The 24,126-nt window shown below is 45.1% G+C and overlaps 1 protein-coding gene and 2 long non-coding RNA genes across 7 annotated transcripts in view; 2 read left to right on the forward strand and 1 right to left on the reverse strand.

Moving 5' to 3' along the window:
* LOC308484685 overlaps nt 1–8,996 on the forward strand; it is a 34,007-nt gene extending 25,011 nt beyond the window's left edge. Inside the window, exon 3 of the long non-coding RNA XR_013990072.1 lies at nt 8,680–8,996. This is a non-coding gene — a long non-coding RNA (uncharacterized lncRNA). The remainder of the gene's footprint in view (nt 1–8,679) is intronic.
* COL16A1 (collagen type XVI alpha 1 chain) overlaps nt 1–24,126 on the reverse strand; it is a 127,810-nt gene that overhangs the window by 21,461 nt on the left and 82,223 nt on the right. The window contains exons 33-54 of one of the 5 annotated variants that reach the window (XM_081019584.1): nt 22,872–22,925; nt 22,447–22,488; nt 22,326–22,361; nt 21,152–21,205; nt 20,609–20,677; nt 20,464–20,517; nt 17,603–17,629; nt 16,867–16,932; nt 16,632–16,685; nt 16,453–16,506; nt 14,344–14,397; nt 13,988–14,023; nt 13,030–13,143; nt 11,668–11,703; nt 8,660–8,743; nt 8,421–8,456; nt 7,790–7,834; nt 4,208–4,261; nt 3,332–3,385; nt 2,685–2,738; nt 649–693; nt 38–91 (exon numbers count right to left, since the gene is read on the reverse strand). In XM_081019584.1, the coding sequence (XP_080875710.1) occupies nt 38–91; nt 649–693; nt 2,685–2,738; nt 3,332–3,385; nt 4,208–4,261; nt 7,790–7,834; nt 8,421–8,456; nt 8,660–8,743; nt 11,668–11,703; nt 13,030–13,143; nt 13,988–14,023; nt 14,344–14,397; nt 16,453–16,506; nt 16,632–16,685; nt 16,867–16,932; nt 17,603–17,629; nt 20,464–20,517; nt 20,609–20,677; nt 21,152–21,205; nt 22,326–22,361; nt 22,447–22,488; nt 22,872–22,925 (1,176 nt within the window). The remainder of the gene's footprint in view (nt 1–37; nt 92–648; nt 694–2,684; nt 2,739–3,331; nt 3,386–4,207; nt 4,262–7,789; nt 7,835–8,420; nt 8,457–8,659; nt 8,744–11,667; nt 11,704–13,029; nt 13,144–13,987; nt 14,024–14,343; nt 14,398–16,452; nt 16,507–16,631; nt 16,686–16,866; nt 16,933–17,602; nt 17,630–20,463; nt 20,518–20,608; nt 20,678–21,151; nt 21,206–22,325; nt 22,362–22,446; nt 22,489–22,871; nt 22,926–24,126) is intronic. The other 4 variants (XM_081019586.1, XM_081019587.1, XM_081019585.1 and 1 more) reach the window with 4 other exon arrangements.
* On the forward strand, nt 16,820–19,449 carry LOC308484687. The gene is made up of 3 exons (XR_013990079.1): nt 16,820–16,946; nt 18,086–18,142; nt 19,181–19,449. It is a non-coding gene; the product is annotated as an uncharacterized lncRNA (long non-coding RNA).

The raw sequence follows: 24,126 nt of genomic DNA on the forward strand, positions 1-24,126 counted from the left end.
TAAACTAGAAGAATCCGAATATACAGGAACACCTCACCTGATCGCCTTTTTCTCCTCCGCTGCCTGGCAGTCCTCGTTCTCCTCTTGGACCCTGATGTACGGAGAGAACAAAGGTGAGGGGGACACACTCCTTTCAAGGAGCTCCCTGCAACAAACTTATTGCTGACCTAGTTCTTGCTGGGATGGCTAAACCTGTGTCTGGGTTGTACCTCTTCAGCAGAGGCAGATTTAGGGCAGCATGATTGGTTCTGGTCACCGCAGGGCATTGCAATTATGGCACGATGCAGTGGTTCCCAATTAGCTAAGTACTGAGGACTCCTTTTTTAAAGCCAATTCTTACTTTTGAAAATACTGTTATCTCTATGGTAGCTTTTATTATATGAATGGTGTCACTGACCCCCCACAGACCACCAACTAGGAACTACTGATGTAGTAAACAGATCAGAAGGTGAAAGATTGGGGGGGGGGGGAATTTGGTCTTTCACAAGGTGCCACTGAAATTTAATTAACAACAATTCTTTCTAATGTGGTCCAATTTAACCATTTGCTGGCAAAAGTCCAGGCTCACTGTATGTGACACCAGGTGCCCACTGATAAAAGTTTGATTGGCTATTTCAGAGCATACATACAACTCAGCTGTGAGCTTACCGCTGGTCCAGGGGGCCCTGCAGGACCATCCAAGCCTGGAGGACCCTAAAGAAACAAAGGGAAGACAGAGGAGACATTTATACTGTAACAATCCGGGGAATGAGGCCAGGTTCATAGAATCATAGAATCATAGAATCATAGAGTTGGAAGAGACCACAAGGGCCATCGAGTCCAACCCCCTGCCAAGCAGGAAACACCATCAGAGCACTCCTGACATATGGTTGTCAAGCCTCTGCTTAAAGACCTCCAAAGAAGGAGACTCCACCGCACTCCTTGGCCGCAAATTCCACTGTCGAACAGCTCTTACTGTCAGGAAGTTCTTCCTAATGTTTAGGTGGAATCTTCTTTCTTGTAGTTTGGATCCATTGCTCCGTGTCCGCTTCTCTGGAGCAGCAGAAAACAACCTTTCTCCCTCCTCTATGTGACATCCTTTTATATATTTGAACATGGCTATCATATCACCCCTTAACCTCCTCTTCTCCAGGCTAAACATGCCCAGCTCCCTTAGCCGTTCCTCATAAGGCATCGTTTCCAGGCCTTTGACCATTTTGGTTGCCCTCCTCTGGACACGTTCCAGTTTGTCAGTGTCCTTCTTGAACTGTGGTGCCCAGAACTGGACACAGTACTCCAGGTGAGGTCTGACCAGAGCACAATACAGTGGCACTATTACTTCCCTTGATCTAGATGCTATACTCCTATTGATGAGGCCCAGAATTGCATTGGCTTTTTTAGCTGCCGTGTCACACTGTTGGCTCATGTCAAGTTTGTGGTCAACCAAGACTCCTAGATCCTTTTCACATGTACTGCTCTCAAGCCAGGTGTCACCCATCTTGTATTTGTGCCTCTCATTTTTTTTGCCCAAGTGCAATACTTTACATTTCTCCCTGTTAAAATTCATCTTGTTTGTTTTGGCCCAGTTCTCTAATCTGTCAAGGTCGTTTTGAAGTGTGATCCTGTCCTCTGGGGTGTTAGCCACCCCTCCCAGTTTGGTGTCATCTGCAAATTTGATCAGGATGCCCTTAAGTCCATCATCCAAGTCGTTGATAAAGATGTTGAATAAGACCGGGCCCAAGACAGAACCCTGTGGCACCCCACTAGTCACTCTTCTCCAGGATGAAGAGGAACCATTGATGAGCACCCTTTGGGTTCGGTCAGTCAGCCAGTTACAAATCCACTGAGTGGTAGCATAGTCAAGACCGCATTTTACCAGCTTCTTTACAAGAATATCATGGGGCACCTTGTCAAATGCCTTGCTGAAATCAAGGTAGGCTACATCCACTGCGTTCCCTTCATCTACCAGGCTTGTAATTCTGTCAAAAAACGAGATCAGGTTAGTCTGACATGACTTATTTTTCAGAAATCCATGCTGACTATTGGTGATCACAGCATTCCTTTCTAGGTGCTCACAGACTGTTTGCTTAATGATCTGCTCCAGAATCTTCCCTGGTATTGATGTCAGACTGACTGGGCGGTAATTATTTGGGTCCTCTCTTTTCCCCCTTTTGAAAATAGGGACAACATTTGCCCTCCTCCAGTCTGCCGGGACTTCGCCTGTTCTCCAGGAATTCTCAAAGATGACTGCCAGTGGTTCTGAGATCACATCTGCCAGTTCTTTTAATACTCTTGGATGCAGTTCATCTGGCCCTGGAGACTTGAATACATCTAAACTAGCCAAGTATTCTTGTACTATCTCCTTAGTTATTCTGGGCTGTGTTTCCTTTGCTGAATCATTTGCTCCAAATTCTTCAGGTCGGGCATTGTTTTCTTTATCGGAGAAGACTGAGGCAAAGAAGGCATTGAGGAGTTCAGCCCTTTCTGTGTCCCCTGTTTGCATTTCAATATCTTGGGGAAGATATTTGCCAAGTTCAAGAAGGATGTAAGAGTAGGTACCAAAGCAAGCCTTATTGGTGAGCATGTCCCAGAGTGCAGTGCCCCAGCTGAAAAGGCTCACCGTCCTGTCATTATCCACCTAACCTCAAGGAAGGGCCTCTGAGGATCATGCAGGTATGTTCAGGCAGGAGAAGACAGGTGCTTACCGATTCTCCTTTCTCTCCAGATGACCCCACGTATCCTCGTTCTCCTTTAGCACCCTGGTAGTAGGTTAGGTAGGTAAGGAGAAAGGAAAAGACTTGTCATCACATGATACTGGATTAATTGAGCAGGGCAGTCAACTTTTCCAGTGATTTTTTCCCCTCCCCCCCATTACGTTCAGAACTTTAAACTTTACGTTCTGAATTTTCAAATTCTGAATTAAAACAAAACAAACATGGGAATTTTTACTATGGAGAACATTAAATATTAACTTGACAAGTTTGATAATTTACACCTTAAATCTTTAAAAATCCAAGAGGGTTCTCAGCAGGGTATGCTGTAAAATTATTCAAAAGCAAAAAATATATAAAAGTGAATTTTGGATAGCAAAAACTGACTAAATACAATGTGCTTGAGCCTGTTTTTGCCTAAGGCATTTCAGCTCTCCTGCAGACTCCTGCTTTGTGACGTGTGGGCCTGGCTGACCTGTTATATCTGTTTTTTCCTGCACTACCAAAATAGATTTTGTGTGGCAGCACACCTGAGGCCCTCCCCACCCAGCAAGGGAGCCAAACCTTTCCCATCCTCCCTCCACCTTTTCTCTGCCTGCCTAATTTGCCATTCCATCCTTCCCTTTGCATGCCATACTTACAGGTAGCCCAGGAGGACCCATTGAGCCAGGATATCCAGGCTGACCTGGGGGACCCTGTGGAAAAGGATGTTGGAAAAGCATCAACACACAATAGTCTTGTGGTCTCAGACAACCATCACTGTGCCAGACAAACTGCTTCCATTCATTCTTGAAGACCCTGATCATTGTTGTTGTGTTGCAAAACCATTCCAAAAAGCATGGCTGAATGTTAAAAAGTCAGAAATGAATGTGTCCTCTAATTTTCATTAATAATTGTAAGTTACCCAAAAGACGGTTGTTGTTAGAAATTATTACTGAAGAAGGTAAGATGCTGGTCTTGGGTAAGTGTCAAGAAAATCTCTCCAGATCTAGACAATCTATATAGAGGGCATCACCTTTGATAACAGATTTATGGTTCCATTCATTGAGAGAAAATAGTCATCAAAATATTGGATTGTCCATCATATGCACTAAAAATGTCTCTGGTTGTCTTAGTAACTCAGTTTCCTGCTAAAACCACCTGCTACTATTTGCTTCAGCCACTCAGACCCATGATCACACAAAGAGGATCTCAACTAGGGTTAATAGCACCTATCCATCTAAGAGTGGAAGACAGGAGTGCCTGGCGTGCTCTGGTGCATGGGGTCACGAAGAGTCAGACACAACTAAGCGACTAAACAACAACAACAATCCATCTAAGACATCTAGTTGAAAGGTGCTCTAGACCTTCACCAGATATTTTGGACTACTACGGCCATGCTGGCTGGGGCTGATGGGACTTGTAGTCAAAAAAATGTGAAGGGCACCAGGTTGGGGAGGGAGGACTAGTCTAGATCGACAAGCCCCTTGCATGTTTTATAGCTCTTCTGGAGTTTAGAAGCAGGATCCATTACTCACCGATTCTCCCTTGGATCCAGGGGGCCCAGGTGATCCACGTTCACCTTGGAGACCCTTTGGGAAGAAATACAAAAAAGGGGTGTTTCACATTGTTTGTCCCATTTTCATTTAATTGCATTTGGTGTGGGTGGATGGGAGGGTGCTCTAAGCCATATAGCAGGGTGGGGATGAATGGAGAATGGATTGCAGAAATGAGAGTATTGAGTGGCCTCGAGGCAATCAGATACCACCTTCATCTGGCTACTGTTGCTTGGAAAGCTTTACCTCTTGTTAAGATTGTTTGGCATTCAGTTCTCCACAGATGGCTCTTCTTTTAAGAAACTGGACCAATAAGATATTATTGATAATGCATTGGACAAAGTTTTGGAATGGCAGTGCTTATATCAGTATTTCTTCCCACATCTGAAGATGCTGATCAAGAAAAGGGCCAGTCAAGGAGAACCTTGCTGCATGATCTGTGTGTTATCTGTATGACAGAATTTTCATACACACACATGAACACACACACACCTACCTTCAAGTCCAAGTGACTGGGCTTACCTTGATACTCTTTCAAAGGGAAAGTACTATGAACACCCCCAACCCTTCCCACAAAAAAAATTATTCCAGAAATGATATCATGGCAAAAGAGTCAACTGATTGGATTTCTATGTGTTCTGCAAAAGGCATCTTGGACAATTTGATGAATGTGCACAGTAGTGTGTGTTGCACAGTAAAACAGCTGGAGAAGCTTTAATAACACAAACATGCAAAAAGAGCCTGCTGGAACAGGCTAATGGTCCATCAGGTCCAGCATCCTGTTTGCACGGTAGCCAACCAGATGCCTGTGAGAAACCGGCAAGCTAAACATGAGTGCAATAGCATCCTCCCCACCTGCGATTCTCAGCAACAGTTTGGTTGACCTGTCACATTTCCAGCATTGCCATTTTGAGGATCCTAGAGAAATCAGTATCTTCATCTTATCCCATTTTTTGGTGTTTTTTTAAAACTACCTCTGCAAGAGCTACAAAAATCTGCTTAAATCGAATCCCAGTCTCCAACCATGGTATCATCCAATAGGTTCAGGAGGAGGACACAATCCAGCCCAAGTTGTTTTGATTAAATTCCATTGGGGTAAAAACAAAATCAATCTTAGTTTGCAACCCTATGCTTTAGTCCGGAATCTCAGTGAACTCAGTGAGGGTTACTTTTGTGTAAGCAAGCATGGGATCAGGTTGATATTTGTGTGATGAATTAAATCCCTGTGGATACTGATTAACGTTTGTTGAATTGTGCCCCAAAATTGAATAGTGTGTGGGGGGGGGATTGTTCCCCCATTCCTTATGAGAGTCTTGCCAGAATTCTTACAAGTAGTTGCTTGCAGGAAATTTGCCTTCTATTTTTTGTGGTGCTTTCATTTTAAATATTTTGGATATCTAAAGTCATTCAGATAACTTCTTTAACAGCTGCACCTCCAAAGAAAATAAAGTGGGTGGGAAAAACCAGGCCCCCACCTTGTCCCTCCATGATGTAACTCAATAACTCTTCCTTCTCCTGCTTTCAGCTGCTGTGCTCCCTCCACCACTAGCAGTGGGCAACCATCATCACACATGATGCTCAAGAAACAGGAGGAAGCAGTCTCTCAAAGCAGCCAAGGAAGTGAACTGTAAGACAGGCTGAAAGGTGGGCCCATTTTTGCAGCCCCAGCATAAGAAGTATCCCGACACAAAAAGCCAGAGCACAAAGAAGAGGAAAACCCCAAATGGCACAGGAGATCATTTATTAGAAAATTCATTTTGAGCCTGTGGAAATAACTCTAGTCAGTGGATGTGTTCTAGGGCACTTCTAGACTGTTTCTGCTTTGAGGAGGGATTCCACCACACACTAGCAAATTTGGGTTGTGCAATCTAACTTAATTTGGAGGTCTTGTGCAACAAACAGGCTTCCCTCAAAGGCCAGACTTTTTGCAATAAGGAAAGTGATGGGAAAATGCATGAGAAACACGGGCACCTCCTGACTACGACTGTGGGATGGAGGGGTTACTATTTCCCTTATAAGCCACTGGGGAGAGAAGGGTTTCAGCCAGAGTCCATCCTATTCCATTTAAGATCTGGAGAGACTGAAGGTGAATGGAGTAAACCTGGGCTTCACTTCTGAACAGAAATCCCAAGACGCAGGCAGAATTCTCCAGAGATTACAACTCATTCACCCATCATTGCTAGCAACTTTCAGTGGAATATTTTGCAAATGGAGTATCATTTTCAGTTTACAGGATTGTCAGGAGCAGCAGCTGGCTGTACATACAACTCATCAGCTCATTTATCTGGTCAATGGGAGTCACTCCAGCAGTTACCTTTTATTCAGAAGGCACTGTGTCACAAGCAGCCCTTAACTGGGTGTTGTATCTAACTGACAGAGCTACACAACATGGAATATGAGAATGACTTCTCTATTCATTGTCATGTGACCCACAAGAGTGGGGAGGCTCCCCTGGTGCTGCTAACAATGTGGGGTTAGTTTGGGTTACATGGCGGTGCTGGGCAGTGATGGTTTTCACTGGACACACTGTTGACACCAGCACAGGGCCACACCGCATAGCAATTAATCACACAGACTGTGGGAGTTACAGTGCCATTAGTGGGATGAGGTGCTGAGGGATGAGATTAAGGAATTAACAATGGTGATGGTGGTGGTCAGGTGAGGGTGGAATGAGGATTTCAAGAACCAGAAACACAATTTGCATACACGACACAGAAGGAAGGCGGTTTCATTTTGGAGTGGAATCATAGAATCTTAGAGTTGGAAGGGAACCAAGAATCATCTAGCCCAACCACCTGCGATGCAGGAATCTCAGCAAAAGCATCCATGACAGATGGCCATCCAACCTCTGCTTAAAAACCTCCAAGGAAGGAGAGTCCACAACCTCCTGAGGGAGACCGTTCCACTGTTGAACAGCTCTTACAGTCAGGAAGTTTTTGCGTATGTTCAGTTGGAATCTCCTTTCTTGTACCTTGACATTTTTCCAGTGTTTATCCGCCATGGGTTCACAGTCAAGTGGAACCACTTCATCTGAAGGGATTCAACTCACAATGAACTCCACAGCCAACAATTGTTGGACAAGCTATGCACTTAGAGAAAAGTTAACTGTGGGAATCCATTCTATGCGTAATCTTTGTGGGCAGAAATGTGACTAGATCTGTCAAGGTTTCTCAGCATTTGGTAGAGGTGAAGATGTCCCTTCACAGCTGGAACTCTGGAAGGTTTTAGAATATGCTTGTATGGGACTGAGGGAGGACCACAGAATGACCCTGATTAACCAGTTTGGGGGCAAGGATGAATCCCAGATTAGATGATTCCCATGTTGCCAAAAGGTTGGAGAGCCTTCCAGTCCTGCTGATCCACATCTACAGAAGATGGGCCTTTATCAAGCAACTTGACTATATGGGGGCGGGGGTTAGATCATGTGACCAAGTGTGCATGGGAGGTTGGCTGTGCTATTAGAAACAGAGCCTGGAGTAGGAGGGAGGAGGAGGAGGGGTGAGAAGCCAAACAAGCGGCGACGACAAAGGACTGCACAGAGCGCGTGCTATACTGGGTTCTTACAGGTAATCCAGGTGCGCCAGGCGTTCCAGGAAAACCTGGGGGGCCCTATGGGAAGAAACAGTGAAATCATACCTTGGCAATCACATTGGCTAGGCTAGGGAAGGTGGGTGAAGACGGAGGAAATTGAAAGCAGAGATTTGGCTTGAATGGACAGGGCTTTCCTGACACAAGCAGGACTTAATTTCTCCCATCGCAGCACCAATGTGATGGACTCACCTTTCCAAATGAATCCATCGCTGTATTTCCCCAAAGCAAGACTACCTTAGAGTACAGAGACCTGCCTATCCCTTCCTTCTCCCCAATGCAATTTGAGCCCTTTTAGTCGGAACTTGCATTAAACACAATGAGCAGCTGCTCACAGCCTGGATGTAAAAGGCCAAATATACACCATGGACCAGGCACAAAAGAGGAAGGTTATATTTAAATGCATTTTCTCTCCATGGCTCTTTGGACAGCTTTCAGCTTGTGGTGAAAAGGATGCTGCAAGGGTCAAAGGCTTGAGGGAGGAAACAAAAGCATTTGCATTGTGATTTTAAATTGTTGCAAATTGTGAATGGTGCACAGGCACCAGAAGGGCAGCTAAAAATCTTTATTGAAATGGAAACAAAAAAGCAGAAGCTGATGTACTCACAATTGGTCCAGGAGGTCCTCTTGGGCCTGGTAGGCCCTGCACAGAAGGAGAAGCAAAGAGAAAATTATAATTCCTAAACTCAAGATACTGTGGCAGCATTGTGGCTTCTTGGTGTCTTAATAGTAATAATTATTATTTATTTATACCCCACCCATCTGGCTGGGTTTCCCCAGCCACTCTGGGTGGCTTACAGCATATCTAAAAACATAATTAAAACATCAAGCATCAGGTGACATTACCTGTTCCCCCCTCTCTCCAGGTAATCCAGGGATTCCAGGATGGCCGGGACCTCCAGCACAATCTTGGTCATTGCTGCTATCGCCCTGGAAGGAAAGACAAGATGCATTGAGTCAATCCCAACCTTTCTACGCAGTTAAAGGATGCCAGCAGTTTCCAAACAAAAAATGGCATCTACTGGAGGAGGACTTCCAGCAGCCTTCAGTTTACAAGCTAACGTGATCCTTGCAATTACCAGAAGGATGGCCATGCTGGTCTGTTGAAGGAAGAACAACAAAGTGTTACGTGGCACTTTAAGAGCTAACAAATTTATTATGAATAAATGGCTTTTGAAGACCACATTCCATCCATTGCACTAAGTGTAAGCCTGAATTGGCAATCATATATACATGCAAATATGAGTGAGTGAAAAAGCACAGGAATGAGTTCAGATGAAAATAAAGTGGGAGTAACAAAGGATGCAATTACCTGAAAACAAAATAGTTACATTGTCCAGTTAAGAAGGCAGTGGTCCCACCTTGTTAATCAGTCACTGTAACTATTTTGCTTTCAGATAATTGTCAATCTTTGTTCTTGCATTTCATTTCCCTCTGAATTCACTCCTACTCATTCCGTCCCCTGTCATGTGATACATATGTTTACCAGTTCAGGATTGTGGCTCACTCCCATGGTCCATGAAACCTTGTGCCATAATTAAATTTGATATTCTTTAAGGTGCCACAAGACCTTTTGCTGTTTGCAGTTCTGGTAGTTGTGATTCAACTGGTAAAAATTTCCTGATGTGCTCTTTGTCCTCTTCCAGATTTTTTTAAATAGACAAACAGAAAAAAAACATATAAGACATAGGTCATGAGAATGAGCTCTCTGTTTATGCTAGTTGCTTTTGTCCAATAGTCCTGGATTTTCACACAACCCCACCACCAATGAACATCTATTTGGACTTCTTTCAAGAAAACAGCTTCTAGAGAGAAATCTCAGTAAACCGAGCAATGATGACCATGCAGTAAAATTGGTCATTGCCAGACCTAAGATTGCATAATTTACAGTTCAATCCTAGGCATGTTCACCCAGAAGTAAGTTCCACAGAGTTCAATGGGACTTCTTCCAGGCTAAGTGCATATAGGGTTGCAGCCTCAAGGAGGAGCCAACTCAGACTTTCGGATCCATTTCCCTTTGGAACAAGACCCAACTTGAATGCCAGAATTCACATCAGAACAGATCAGTGAACTGGCACTGGGCTAGGGAGCTTACATTTTCCAGAACCCACAGTCCCATAGAAGATTAAATCAGTGTAGCAGCTGTTTTGGGCTGCCTATTTGCATGCACTGTTGACTACAGACAAAATACTTCTATATTTAGACTCATTCTAAAGTGGGTAATATATCATTGCATCTCCACCATTTTTTAAAAAAGGCAAATAAAGTTGCAAAGGTCCTTGATTCTGAACAGGATCACAGAACAGGGCCATGGTGATTTCTTATTTTACCCAATACCCAGTTAAAACTGCCCAATACCCAATTAAAATACCCAATACCCAGTTAAAACTGCCCGACCACACTGTTCCAAACTGCATTTGCTATTTGACAGCCCCTCCCCTTGGCACCCAGAGGAGAGACAATCCATCTGGTTTGGTGTGCTTACTTAGATTTTTAGTGGTTAGATACTTTTTATTGATTCCACCCATCCCTTAATTTTTTGTATACTATTCAGATACAATAATACTACCTTAGATTTTGCTTGTTAACTGGATGAGTTGGCCTGGTTTCATTGGCCTGGTTTTCTCCTCCACAGAGTCATTTCCCGTTCCTGGGGAAATGATGTTGTGGGCTGGGAGCAAGCCCTACCCACGCACATGGAGTGGAATAGTCCCTGCGCCATTGGGGGGTCCTCAGCCATGTTATCCCTGGCCGGCCGATCCGGACAGTCTGAGAGCGTGGCACAGGCTATTTAAACTGCCTGCGGCCAAGGAGTCGCCCCCTTTTCAAGGGGTCTCTGTCCAAAACCCCAGAGGGGGGGGCTAGGGCCATGGCACGACCCCTAGCGGTGACCCTGGGGGAGTTCCTAGTTGATGTGCATCAACATGACTCCCCCTACTGGTGGTTAACCCTTCCAAGGCTTCCTGAGGACGGGCAGGAGTCAGATATAGTCGTGTGGTTTCCAATGCCTAAGCCAATAGCACTCACATTCTATAACCAATAAAGTTGTGGCCTTTTTCACCCATTAACCCAAAATACTGTTTCATGTGTCTTTATTCCAACATCCCGGGATGGTCTGGGACCTTGCTACGCAATTATTTTTGCTACTGCACCACACTGAACTACCCAAACCTGGGCTTGTGGTTAAGCTCTCTTCATAGGTTTATTCTTAGCTACAGCTCATGGTCTGTCCAGGCCATGACTTAGCAGTAAAACAACCATGGAGGGCAAGGGTAGCTGCAATCTCCTCCTCAGAGGAACCTGCATCCTTCCACATTTATGCCAAGCCATGGTTCTGCCATAGTATTTCACCCGTGGAAGGCACAACAACTGACTTTCCGGAATTATCGTCGGATTTTAGCTCACCATAATAATCTACTCAAGGTACCTTTGGAGATCAAGGAATGATGTGAAATACACATATCTTCAGAATCCCCTAAGCTTCCCCTAAGCTTTGCTGAACCTGAAGTCTCAGCAACTTGAGCTGAAGAGTGAAGTGTCTTGGATCAAGGATAGTATAGGGCAAAAGGGTCTCAAACTGTATCAGTATAGACTGGCATTTTGCTGCAGGCATATATATACCTGTACAGCACTGCTAGTGAGAACAGGATGATCAAGAGGATGCAGAACTTGGTCTCCCTCACTTGGCTGATGATGAACCGTTAGTGCAAACAGCATGTGCTGATGAGGATACTTTTTGCATACCACTGGGTGGAAGAAAGGTACTATTGATTAATTAACTCATAGCATATTTTAGGCTTTTATCTTTTCCATGATTCCCTCTCCATAGATACTCAGCCAAGAGTTTTACTCACCCGAGCCTCTTCTGCTCTGGGGTAAAGAGCAAAGCACTGAAAGCAGAAGAGATGCAGAAATTTAATTTCTTAGCCAGAGTTTGTAGTACGACTTAGCATTACAGCTCAGCACTTGCCAGAAACACGTGAGCAGCCATATTTTCAAGGGATGCCAATGAAGCAGTGGGTGACCTGATTAGTGCACCCCAGAATCCCTTGCAATATTTCAGTGGATGCTAAGGCATCAGTCTTGGACCATGAGTGGCATTTGATAGGTATAATCTAAGAAAACCCAGCTGTTGGAGCTGCTTATGTCAGTTATGGGTCATGCCTGGAAAGGGGCTGGCAAGTAAGGCAAAATATGTATGATTGCCCTACTCCTGGTCATGCCCAATGTCCTTGTGTTGGGCCTATCACTTCCATAGGGACCCCTACAGGTGGAGCCCAACATGTGTCAACCTGAATCCCATGACTGATGCAGTGAGCTCTATCTGTGTAGCTCTCATGCAAACAGGAAGTCCAAAGCATAGGTGGGGGGAGGGGTAAGGGGGCCACTTGACCACACAGTAACAACCCCCTTCTGTATATAAAAATGGGACTCTACATAGGACTATATGTTGGCACGTTGACCAAAGGCATTTCTGTGATTTGTTGAGATTGAGCACCAGAAAGCATTTCCCTCTGCAAGCATATTTTGGGGCTCTCCTGCACTCTTTGCCAACATTTACTGGTTTATTATGGGAATGAGGGCAGGATTTCATTACATTGAGAAAAAAGTCACTTTCTGATATTTGAGCTCTCCGACAGTAAAAAACAAACAAACAAACAAAAACCACCCTGAATTTATCACATTTAACATATATCACCTCCCAAAATGTTAAGAATTGCCAGTAGACAGAAAAAAGGAAGAAACTCTAGTGGTTAGATAATGGAAAAATAAAGTCTGGGCAGTGATCAATATAATTATTGAGGGGAAAATAACAGAAGCGGAAACTCTGGATGGACAGATCTTGTAATGATTTGTTGTGAAAGATTTGGGAGAATTATTTTGACGGTGAACCATATTACACATTTGTATATTACATTCTGAGATGAAATGTTTGTATTGGATATATGTGCGTTTCATGCATTCAGAATTGTTTTATAATCAATAAACATAATGATTTTTTTTAAAAATCTGGCTCTCAAATGTTCATGTGTCCTGAGTTTTTAGCATTTCCCATCACTTACTAAGATGCACAAATGTGTCACATCATCTTGGCAGAATGGGCTGTTATAGACTAGTGCTATTGCAAGGTCACTGATTTCACAGTCTGATTTACAGTGCTCTTCAAGCCTAGCTACAGGAATCTGGATGTGACCAAAGCCTGACTGGCTACTCACCCGTGCACAATTATCTATGCCAGGGGCTCCCGGCATGCCTTGGTCACCCTTTTCGCCTTTGGTTGCGCCGGGGACTTGGGAAGCTTGTATGTTAGCACAGTCTCCACAAATGTTCTGGCAAGGGAAGAAGAAAAAGAGGGTGAGAAGCAGAATATTACAGCACTGCCTGCTGCCTTTCCAACATTAATTGTCAACATTTGTATTAAATGATGTACTATTTGTATTGTGAATGATGCACAAGTAACGAGGAGTGGAGGAATCCTGCCAGCTCTGGTGAGAAGGATACTGGCAGGACAGTCTGTGTCATTTCTGCACTGGGGTTTGTTGCAGAAGCACTTTCACTGACTAGCATCTCAGTAAGATGGAGCATCTGCAAATGTGGCAACGCCTTCCTAATAATTGCCTCGTTTTCCCTGTTGCTCTGTGCACTCAGCACAATTCTGTTGGAGTTTGTCACCATTTGCTGTGGCAAGTGATTCTGGTATTTTCCATTATTATTGTTGTTGCCATTGCCGCTGCTGCTGTTGTTATTGTTATTATGCCACCCTTCCTTGGAAAGTTGCCCAGGGTGGCACTCAAAATAACATAAAATAAAGAAGAAGAAGTGTGCTTGCACACGAAAGCTCATACCAAGAACTAACTTAGTTGGTCTTAAAGGTGCTACTGGAAGGATTTTTTTTATATAAAATAAAGACATAAAATAAAAAACATAAACAAATACAATAAATAATTAAAATATAAAAAATTATTTTATCACAGTCTCTAGGATCACCTGAAGAATGCCCCACAGACCATGGCTTACTGAATCACTGCTGCAGTCCAGCCCTCCATCCAAACACAGAAACACCTTGGGCAGGTGACTTTCTAACCGTTTCTTGAGAGGACAGCTTTTGCTGCCGTCTCACATTCTGTCGCTCACACCAGAGCAAAAGCCAGCCAGAGATCCTTTTTGCCTTACCTTGAGGACAGCCATGCTCTCAGCAGCCAGTGGTCCCTGCAATGGGGAGATGGAAAGGAGGAGAGGGGAAAAAATTGCATCGATAAAACAGAGCTATCTTCCTTTTCTTTTTTATCGGAGCCATGAGCTTCTAGGGAATTGTGCCAAAAGCAGCATAAACACCTAACAGATTCCCTCCAGCAGCCTCCTGGTTGCTGCTTTTAATAAAAACATAGCTTCTAGTTTGCACCTCTTCTGCACTTCTCCTTGGTGGGGTGATGGAGGAGGCTTGGGGAAGAGCTGAGCAAAAGGGGACAGCACTAAGCACAGGCCTGAGCGAGGGCAGGAAAAGGCGGACACTGCAGTCCTGTACCTACCAAGTCTCCCACCGGCCCAGGCAGTCCCGGCAAGCCATTGTGTCCTGGGATGCCCTAAAGGCAAGGAGAAACTTTGAATATTTTGAGTGCTTCCCAACTGTTGCCTCCTGAAGTGATCTTTGCTATCTCAAAGGGCTTCTGCTGCAAGATGTTGGCACCTCAAAAGCACCAGAACTTGGGACCTACGATACTTGCCTTCCACACCTTCCAGCGAGCAGCAGAACACCCCTCTCTGTGTCTTTCCAACTCCTTTACTTATTCCTCAAGCCTTGACTGGCTCCTAGACTGGCCTCTCCATTGGTTGGCAGCCTCCTATGCACCTTCTTCATCAGGGTAACAACCAGTCATTGACAGTCTGCTGGTGACTGTTGCCATCAAGTCAGGACTTCCCTATTCCTCTCTCTGACCTGAGAGATCTAGTGATGTGATGAACCCTGTTTCTTCCCTTTGAGCTCCCCTAAATCCCCAGCATGGCTCTTCATCCACACTGAGTGAAAAATCTGTCAATTTCAGTTCTCTTAGTTCCTGGTTTTTCCAGTCTTAGGGCTCATCCCCACTTCCACAATCCCATACCTAGAAAGCATGGGTGCGAGCAGTTTTCCACTTCTTCCACTCCTTTCCCAGGGAAAACCTGCTCTTTGGCACTCATTCAGAGCAAATGTCAATTCATGAAAAACCGGATTGATGTTTGCTCTGATTCAGTGCTAGAGAGTAGACTTTCCGGGGGGGGGGGGGAGCAGTGGGACAAGCAAAAGTCTGGATGAGCCTTTAAATTCAGTTCTCCACATTTCTGTAGCAATTTCCTTTGAAAAATGCTAATGAATTTTTTTTAGCATTTCATTTCAAATTTCTCCTAATAAACACACTTTTGCATGCTGTTTTGGTTCTCATATTGTTTTGGAAAGTGCAAATTTGATAGAGCCACTTTTAAATGTGAACTGAATCAAATTTCTCCCCCATGGCAAAGCAAAAACACATAAGGCATTCTTCAATCATGTAATAAGAAGAAGCCTGTATGTACAATGTATGGAGGAGATACGGAGATATTCTGGAAAGAAAAACACCCTTGTGGATATCACCGACAGAAGCAGTGGCAGTCAAGAAGATGAATCTCAGAGATAAATGGGGAACCTATAGAAATCTGGTGAGCATCCAAGAAGATGATCCAAGAAGATAAAGGCTGGCGGTATGGAGGCTTAGGAGAAGTATCATGTGTGGGTGTGATTTTCTGCAACTTAGATCAGGACTCATAATGCTTGCATGGTATTCTCCTCACCTCTAGAAGGCACACCTTTTGATCTTGCAGCCAGCAATTGTGCAGAGGGGATGGGGAGGCATGCCTAAGATCTAGATGCCCTTTAGAATGAAAAGGTCTATAAGACGGGAATACATCAGTTGCACATGTTCCATGTGGAATGTTGCCACAGTTCTCTGTTCTGTGACCAACCAATGCATCTTAAGTCAAAACAAGCCTCTGCCATTATGTTTAGTTGGGGTGGAGGAACTAGGCTCATCACCCCACACTGATGTCTGTGGGGAGGAAGGGGAGGAAAGGAAATGTTGTGAACTGGTTCTCCATCTAAGTGGTACCGAGGGCTCCCCTTTGCCAGGGCAACATATAGAACAAACAGGTATAGTGTTGCTTTTGGAGAGCAATTTCTGCCTCCTGCTCTTGATCAACCAACACAGGGATGGCCCAGCAAGAAAAGGGTCATGGCATTGGGACTTTTGCTGGACTTCTCCACCTTCCCAAAGCTTTTTAGCATTCCATGTCATTTCCATGAGGGTGCGATGAGAACTGCTGAGGGCAGCACACTGGCTCACAGCCACAACACAACTCATTTGCTTAGCACAGCACACAGCACCAGGACTGGGTCCCCATCTAAGCAGAGCTGCCGCTCTTCCTGTGCACTGCACAACCAAGGAAGTCAGGGGGAGTGGGAGTGAATTCTGGGCTTGGAAGCCCTGCCTCTTCCAGGTTAACTGAGTCCACTAATGCTGTGCCTTATCCACTCCCCACCACCACAAAGAATACAGGAGCTGGCACTGATAATGCATACCTGTTCTCGTCTGTTAGATGCTGCAGTATATGGCTCTCCTACCACTTACCTGCCTCCCAGGAGCTCCTGGTGGGCCTGGAGGGCCTGGAACACCTGGCGGTCCCTGTTAACACCACAAAGAAAGAGAGAGGACGAGGTTAAGAGAGCAGCGGGGCGGGCGATGGGGAGAAAGGAGCCAACGTTGCTACGCACAGAGGAGCAAGCATGCACATACACACACCCACACACCTGAGGGCCCGGCTGAGGCTGCCAGGAAGTCCCGATCCACAGTCCTGGGGCACCCTGCGGGTCCAAAAGGGGAGAGCGTTTAGCAAAGGCCAAGCAGGACATGGGCGTTCCAGCCTCCGGAGCAGCAAAGGCGTTGAGCGGAGAATGGGGGAGCACAGGTGGCTTGAACCATCATCCAGCCTGGCAGCGAATCCCCAAGGCCTTGGGGGCAGCAGGAGTATGTAGTGACGCTTACCGGAAGACCAATGTTGCTTGAGTCCACGCGAGGGCCGGGCTGGCAGCTGCACTCACCAGAATCTCCCTGAGAAGATAAAGGTGAGGAGGGTAAGGAGGGAGAGACATCTGGGGACCAAGGGGTGGGGCCACAGGGATCCTTTCCTATTGGAGAAGGCTACTGTGCTAATGGAATCATAGAATTTGTAGAGTTGGAAGGGACCACAAGAGTCACCTAGTCCAACCCCCAGCAATGTAGGAATATTTTGCCCAATGTAGGGCTCAAACCCACAACCCTGAGAGTAAGAATCCCATGCTCTACTGGCAGAGCTATCCAAGCTCATGTATGGCTTGTGGGCTTCCCAGAGGCATCTGCTTGGCCCTTGTGGGAGAAGAATAGATAAGCCTTTGGTTTCAACCAGCAGGACTCTTCTTATGTTCTTAGAGGCTCTGGAATGGGACACTTAATCAAGAGTCATGGGGCACTTAATCAAGAGTAACACCTCTGGTCCACATGAACAAGGAGTGGCAGAGTGGCAGGGTGTTTCTGGCTCCTCCTTATGCTGGATTACTCAAAGGTGCACTGTGCTTCTCTCAGCCAGTGCATTGCATCCCCAGAAAGATAAGAACTGGGAGAATTGTGTGCAGCACATGACAAAACAGCAGGTGTTTGTTGTATAAGATGCTGATGGTGTGGAAAGACACCAAAAGGAACTTAAGTGTTGCAGAATTTGGGACAGAGAAGGAGGCTGACCCACCTTCTCTCCTCTGGCTCCCTTTTCACCCTAGAGAAAAAGAAAGGAAGAGAAAGAAGAGTCAAATATTTGGAGAAGTGTGCTGCTGGCAATAGCACACATGCACACACATGTGCAGAGTGATTACATGGTCCCATTTGCTTCTCAGATGTGCAAAGAAGCACACCTGCGAGCTCCTTTGATCTCCTCTTTGGCCTGCTTCTTTCACTTCAGTTTTCATGCCTTCTGATGTCCCACTGTCTGGAACCTCTGAGCTTTGAGCTAACTAATCCCTTGCCCACCTTTAGAAAACTCCTCTGTTGCTCGGAAATCATGTGGACTTACCTTACATTACAAGAAGGGAGTAAACTGTGGCCCCTGGGCCAGAACTAGCTCCTGAAGCATTTTCAACTGGCCTGCCAGCTACCTACCTTTTTTGTGTGGCAGTGGCTTCAAGTAAAAACAAACAAACAAACAAACAAACAAATTCCTCTGTGTTCCCTACAGCTCTTCCTAGGAATCTTCTGAAGCACTTGGTGATCACTGCTAGGACCATCTGAAATGGTAAGAGAAGCTGGCTCCATCAGGATCCACCTCCTCAAGATACCTGGAGTGCAGGTTCCTAAAGGCTTTCCTCACCTGGGGTACCTTGAAGTAGCAGTTCCCAAAGTCTTTCCTTGCATCTCACCTTTCCCACTAAGAAAAGTGAGGGAAGCCAGTTCCACCAGGAACTACTACCTCAAGGTGCCTGGCATGCCTTGAAGCTGTGACTCCCAAAAGAGCAATTCCCCTCTCTCTTTTTTTTGCTGCTCAGCATTTTCCAACCAGCTTGAGGGGCAGAGAGAGAATCACTGGGAAGGGAGGTTTAAACCTCCGCTCCCAGCAGTCTGCCCCACCAGTGCCCAGCTGATTGGGAAACAGCTAAGCAGTGGTGAAGAGGGGGCTGTAGGTGGGTGTACACATGCATTTGAATGGTGCCAGGCTTTGAGCCTGGAAGTATCTCAGGTCCAACTCTGCTGTGGAATCTTTCTCAGGCAGTGGCGTAGGAGTGGAGAAGGAATATGTGAAGCTGCCTCAACCAGAGCCAGGGCTTTATCAGCCGTGGCCCTGATCTGGTATGGAATGCTCTGTTACAAGAGACTAGGGCCCTGTGGGACTTGACATCTTTGCAAGACAGAGCTGTTCCACCAGGCCTTTGGCCAAGGCGCAGTCTGACCCCCTCCTTCTGTAATCCTCATAGAACTCTAGCCCAATGGTCACCATTCATTTGACTCTGAATTGATTTTAGAATGTATTTCAATTAATTGATTGTGATTTTATGTAAACTGTGTTATTTTTACTGTTGTTAGCCGCTCTGAGCCCAGCTTCGGCTGGGGAGGGCGGGATATAAATAAATTATTATTATTATTATTATTATTATTATTATTATTATTATTATACAAAGTCAGAAGTCCATTTTGCTCAATGCTGTCTGCACTGACTGGTACTGGCTCTCTGGGGTGTCAGGCAGCACCTGGATATGCCATGGGGAATTTAAATTTGGACCTTCTTCATTCAAGGCAGATGCTGTACCACTGAACTATATACTCTCCCCCCCTCCAGCATCTGTGGCACGACCCAGCCTTACCTTCCACCCGACATGATAACAGCATTGCTGCACTGATAAACAAGCTGAGTGACATGCTGAATTCAATCGGAATGACTTGAGAACACCAAGGACCACGGAACAGATCTTTGAGGGCTGAGCACAGTGGCTCCTATTGAATAATTGAAGGTCTTCCCTCAAAAGAGGCACGCATAATTAATAACCCCCTTTATCTCTCTTGCTAACATTGGGAGTTATTAAAGAAGAGTACGCACCCCAAATCCAATTTATTTTTCAGCGCCATATGTTGGCCTTTGAGGCACCGCTCGTCGTTAGAGCAGCGCTGAGCATTTGCACTGCAGATTTCAAAACCTCCACGGCGTGAACAATCATCTCTGCTTTGCAAACGAGAAAGCATGTTCTGTGCTGCATGTTTCGCTCTTTGACCCTCAGCCGCTTCAGTCATCTTTAGTCAGTCTTATTTTGGGGTGGAAATGAAGTGTTTACACGAAACATCCACACATTAGTCATGCCAAAGCTGGATCCAAAGCTTCAAAATTCAGGCTTTCAACACTTTCGTTTCAGAGCCTGCTTCCAAAGAGAGTGGGGTCAGGCAAGTGCTGTGGCCTCGAGGCGGGCAAAGGGCCAGCAGCACTCAGGGGCACCACTCTGATAATTTTTCACAGAGCATCCAAGAAAGTGAGAAGCAGCATGAGCGAATTCTTAGTTGCACAAGCCCCTCTTCAATATTACAGAGGGCACTGAGGGCTCGCCCACACATTTCGGCTTGTCCCAATGCTTTCCCCTGGGAAAACCTGCTGTTTACTACTGAATCAGAGCAAATGTCAATCAGTTTTTGCTGTGGATTGTTACAATTCAGCAGCAAACATAGGCTTTTCCTGGGGAAAGTGGTGAGACAAATGAAAAACCGCTCAGACCTGTCCCTAGAAACATGGGACAAACGGAAAACCTCTCAGATCCATGTTTTCTAGGGAAGTGACAAGCAGAAGTTTGTCTCTAAAGGAAGGGTGGATCTGGCACCTGGGCATTTTTAAGAAAGGGAGGAATCTTTCTCTGATTGGATTCCATCCAGGTAGCAGCCATGGCAGGATGCATCTGACAGGCCTATCAAGTTCCTTTTGTTTTAAGGCTTTCAAGGCCAGTGCAGGTTTTTGCCAGCAGTGGGACTGTCATAAGTGAGTGGTTCACGGGTAATTAAGAACCTGGTGCAGCCAGATGATTAAACAGGATCATTTTAGTTTTCAGATAAGTCTTCTTTCAAAGCACACAGCTTGCCCACCTTTGAACCATCGGATCCAGGAACTCCCGGGAGGCCCTGCTGGCCTTCTCGGCCCTAGAGGAGAATATCAGGACAACAAGAGTCAGAAAGCACAAAGTGCTGGTTGGTTGTAAGATTTCCGGAGCTACAAAGCAATGGCACTTACTGGTGGGCCAGTAACACTGGCACCTGGAGGTCCAGTGGGTCCTATGGCACCTTTAAGACCTGGGGAGCCCTATAGGGAAAAGAGCAATATTACATCCAAGCTGACGACATTCTGATGTTAATGGCGGAATTTGCTCTAAAACATGGTTAAGGCCCAACACAATCTATGCTGGAGTTTTCTAATATCTTGCACAGATATTGTGGGATATAAAGTATACTTTGCTAACGCAGTGTCTCCCACGCTCCTATATTAATGCAGTGGAATATGGGATAGTTGCTGCAGGGTGCAAACCAGTAATTCTATCCTCAGCGAAATGGCGCTGTGAACAGCACAGAATTAAAGCAGTTTTCTACTGAGGTTCACCTTGGAATAGGAGTACGTGTCACTTCACTGATATTTTATCTGTTTCATCATTCATTCGATGCAACAGCTCACTGGTAATGAATAAGAAATTAAAGATGAACCCACCACAGCCATGAAGGCTATTAGATGCCATTTCTCCATTCCCACTGCAAATTATACAACCCAGATGCCAATGCTCACCTTTTCCCCCTTTCCCCCAACATTTCCTGGTGGCCCTCGAGGTCCCGGGGGTCCCTGTGGCACAGGAAAAAAGAGAATCACAGCACAAGTGAAAGAGACAGGAAGAACAAAGCCGGGTTCTGGAAACATGAAGATATCTCAATAGCAAAACATTTCCTCTTGTTAGGTTTTTGCCACATACCTTTTGCCAACCTGGTTCCCCCTCCCCAAATGCTTTGGACTAGCCATCTGATGAGGATTATGGGCTTAAAACCTCTGGAGGGCACCAGGTTAGCAAAGGTTGCATTGGGAGTTTGCAAAGCCTTTCGGGGGAAAAGTAGAGATGCCATTGAATTTTCTTGCTATCAATTTCAGAAGGTTCCGTATATTCCTAGCTGGAGGAACCACAAAAAAGTTGATGTAGTTTTGGGTCTAGATATGTTCTGTGTGCCATCCTTTGGGGCATCCTCCACTTGCCCTGGTGAAGGAAGTCTACACATTCAGGCATGGGCATAGCCAGGATTTTTTTTGGGGGGGGGGGCATCATCCTCTGTCTAGCTCTGCCTAGCAGATTCAGAATGAAATTTCTCAACAAGAGTTGCTTAAATTATTTTCTTTTGACCCTAAGTGCTCAGAGAAATCATCCTCCAAGTGACCGTAGTGAGCCTTTCAATTTCAAACATTCTGATTATTGCTACTTTCATTGAAGTATTTTTACTTATCTAGTTGATTTTGGTGAGCTGCTGCCCCCCCCCCCTCTGGCTATGTCCATGCATTCAGGGCAGAGTCGATTATACCTGTGAAAAGGCAAATTTGGAGGTCTCTGGGTAGGGGAATCATACAAGGATTATTGAGAAAAGGAAAATGAGCTTTGATAAAACTCCGCCACAGACCCCAGCTCATTCCCCTTGTCTGGAATATCGAAGAGCCTTCTGCAAATGAGTGCTAATTTCCATGCTAGGTCATAACCCCTTGCAAAGCAGTTAACTCCACATTGCTCCTCTCGGGACTTTTCTGCTGGGTCATCAGGGCTGCGTGGATCCTGAGTCTAAGAGCTTCCAGGTGAGTACCAATTTCTATGTTAGCACCAGAGCCTGGTTCAGGGATCCTCTGAGTCATTGTCTAGGCATGACAGGTCTACTGTGGCTGACTTGTCTTAACATGGCTGAACAAGGCAAGGCGAGATTCTACTTACAGGATTGCCAGGTGAGCCTTTCTGTCCAATTTCCCCCTGAGAAAGAAGAGAGAAGTGGGTGGGTCTTGTTCTAATCACAACACATGGTTGCAGAAACTTTTCACACACTGGCCATACTCACTTCTGGACCTTGGATTCCTATCCCTGGAGGACCTGGCTCCCCCTGGAAAGATGAAACAGACAGATTAGTGGAAACACGACATCACCAAACCACCCAATGAATGAAGCACACCTGAGTCACAGCTATTTCAACAGCCTTGGCTCAGTGATTCCCCTTATCTCCCTCCCTGGAATTTTATGCTCCCTCCTCCTGCATCTCTGCACCGCAGCCTTAATCCTCTTTGTTCACTACCCCAACTGGGTGGTTGTGGAGCACCTTCTGTGGCTGGTTAGCAATGGCAACTCACTCTTCCTCTTATCTCTTGGGCCTGGCTGACAAAATAGGTAGCCAGGCCAAGGTTTAAGCAGTGCTTGGGAGAAAGTGGCCCCATCTGTCCATGCAAACGAGGTACATTTAAAGCCCTGTCCAGCTATGCCCTTGCTCACCTGCAGTCCTTTCAAGCCAGGAGGTCCCTGAACTCCTGGAAGTCCTGGTTTTCCCTGGTGGTGAGAGGAGGGAAGACGCAGTAGAATTAGCCTGAATAATTTAGAGCCCCCCAGAAATCACTCATGCTGGTTGCAACACATCTGATCCATATTCTGTTGCCTTAGAGGAACGTATTGTCTACCTTCTATGAGTTCACAGCAGGTTTTCAGTTGCTGTATAGTTCTGAGCTAGAAAGCTAGGGGGAAAGCTAGCTGTTTATCTGAGGAAGCTAAAACAGTCAGCATTTGCTCTAAATTGACATTCGATTTCAAATGAGTAGTTCTGGAAAATTTAATGGGTGCAATTAATCATTTTTAGACCTTTCAGTGCTGCAGATTTTTTTAAAAAAACTATACTGGTCTATCAGAAAGTTACTAGCTTTGTGAAACAAACTTTTTAAAATAACTTCTTAAAAAGTACTCCAAAAAGGATATTTGTAAAGCAAAGAAATATGAGGCTCTTATTCCAGCCTCATCCTGTGAAAGGATATTTTTGCTGTCATGAACAACCAAAAGATAACATCATTCTGCATCTTGATCACTCTAATTTTGCATCAAGAAAAACAGAATTATGCAACCTTCATAAATCACGAACCACCATAAATCACGAACATTTGCATAATTTCCCTAGTGTGCATAATTTCATCTGCTTCAGCTAGTTGCAGGAAGGGATAATGCCATGCTCAGTGCAGGACCATTTCAACCCTACTCTTCTGCACACTGGAATAGACATTGCCTACACCCTTTCAAGTCTCTCTTCATAGCCATGAGGGATAGAAACTTGATTCTTTTTTAAATGAGATTTTCAAGATGCTGAATTCAGAGACCCTGTTGCAAATTCTCTGTCTTTCCTGTGCTTTTATGAAATTGTGGGGTGTACTTAGAATATGTTTCTCAAATCTCTTGAGACTCCCAGTACGAACAATGGTATTCATATTGTTTCAAATTATGTTTGAAGATCAGTATCTGTGAAAACAGAGCCATACTGCCACCATCATCGGTTATCTCACAAACGATATTATATTCACAAACTTAATAGGGTTAGAGCATGACTTGCTTTTAAAATAACAAAGATGTCTTCCTTTGTCTTACCAAGGAATGCTAGTGTTTAAAATTATAATTATTTGACATGCTCATACTGAACAGAAACAGTCACCTGTACTGAGGGAAGATCTTTTATTGAGATCCTTTGTGAAGGTGTTGTGAAATGTAAATC

This window comes from Podarcis pityusensis (assembly GCF_964106645.2).
Source record: "Podarcis pityusensis genome assembly, chromosome: 8".
Lineage (NCBI taxonomy): Eukaryota > Metazoa > Chordata > Lepidosauria > Squamata > Lacertidae > Podarcis > Podarcis pityusensis.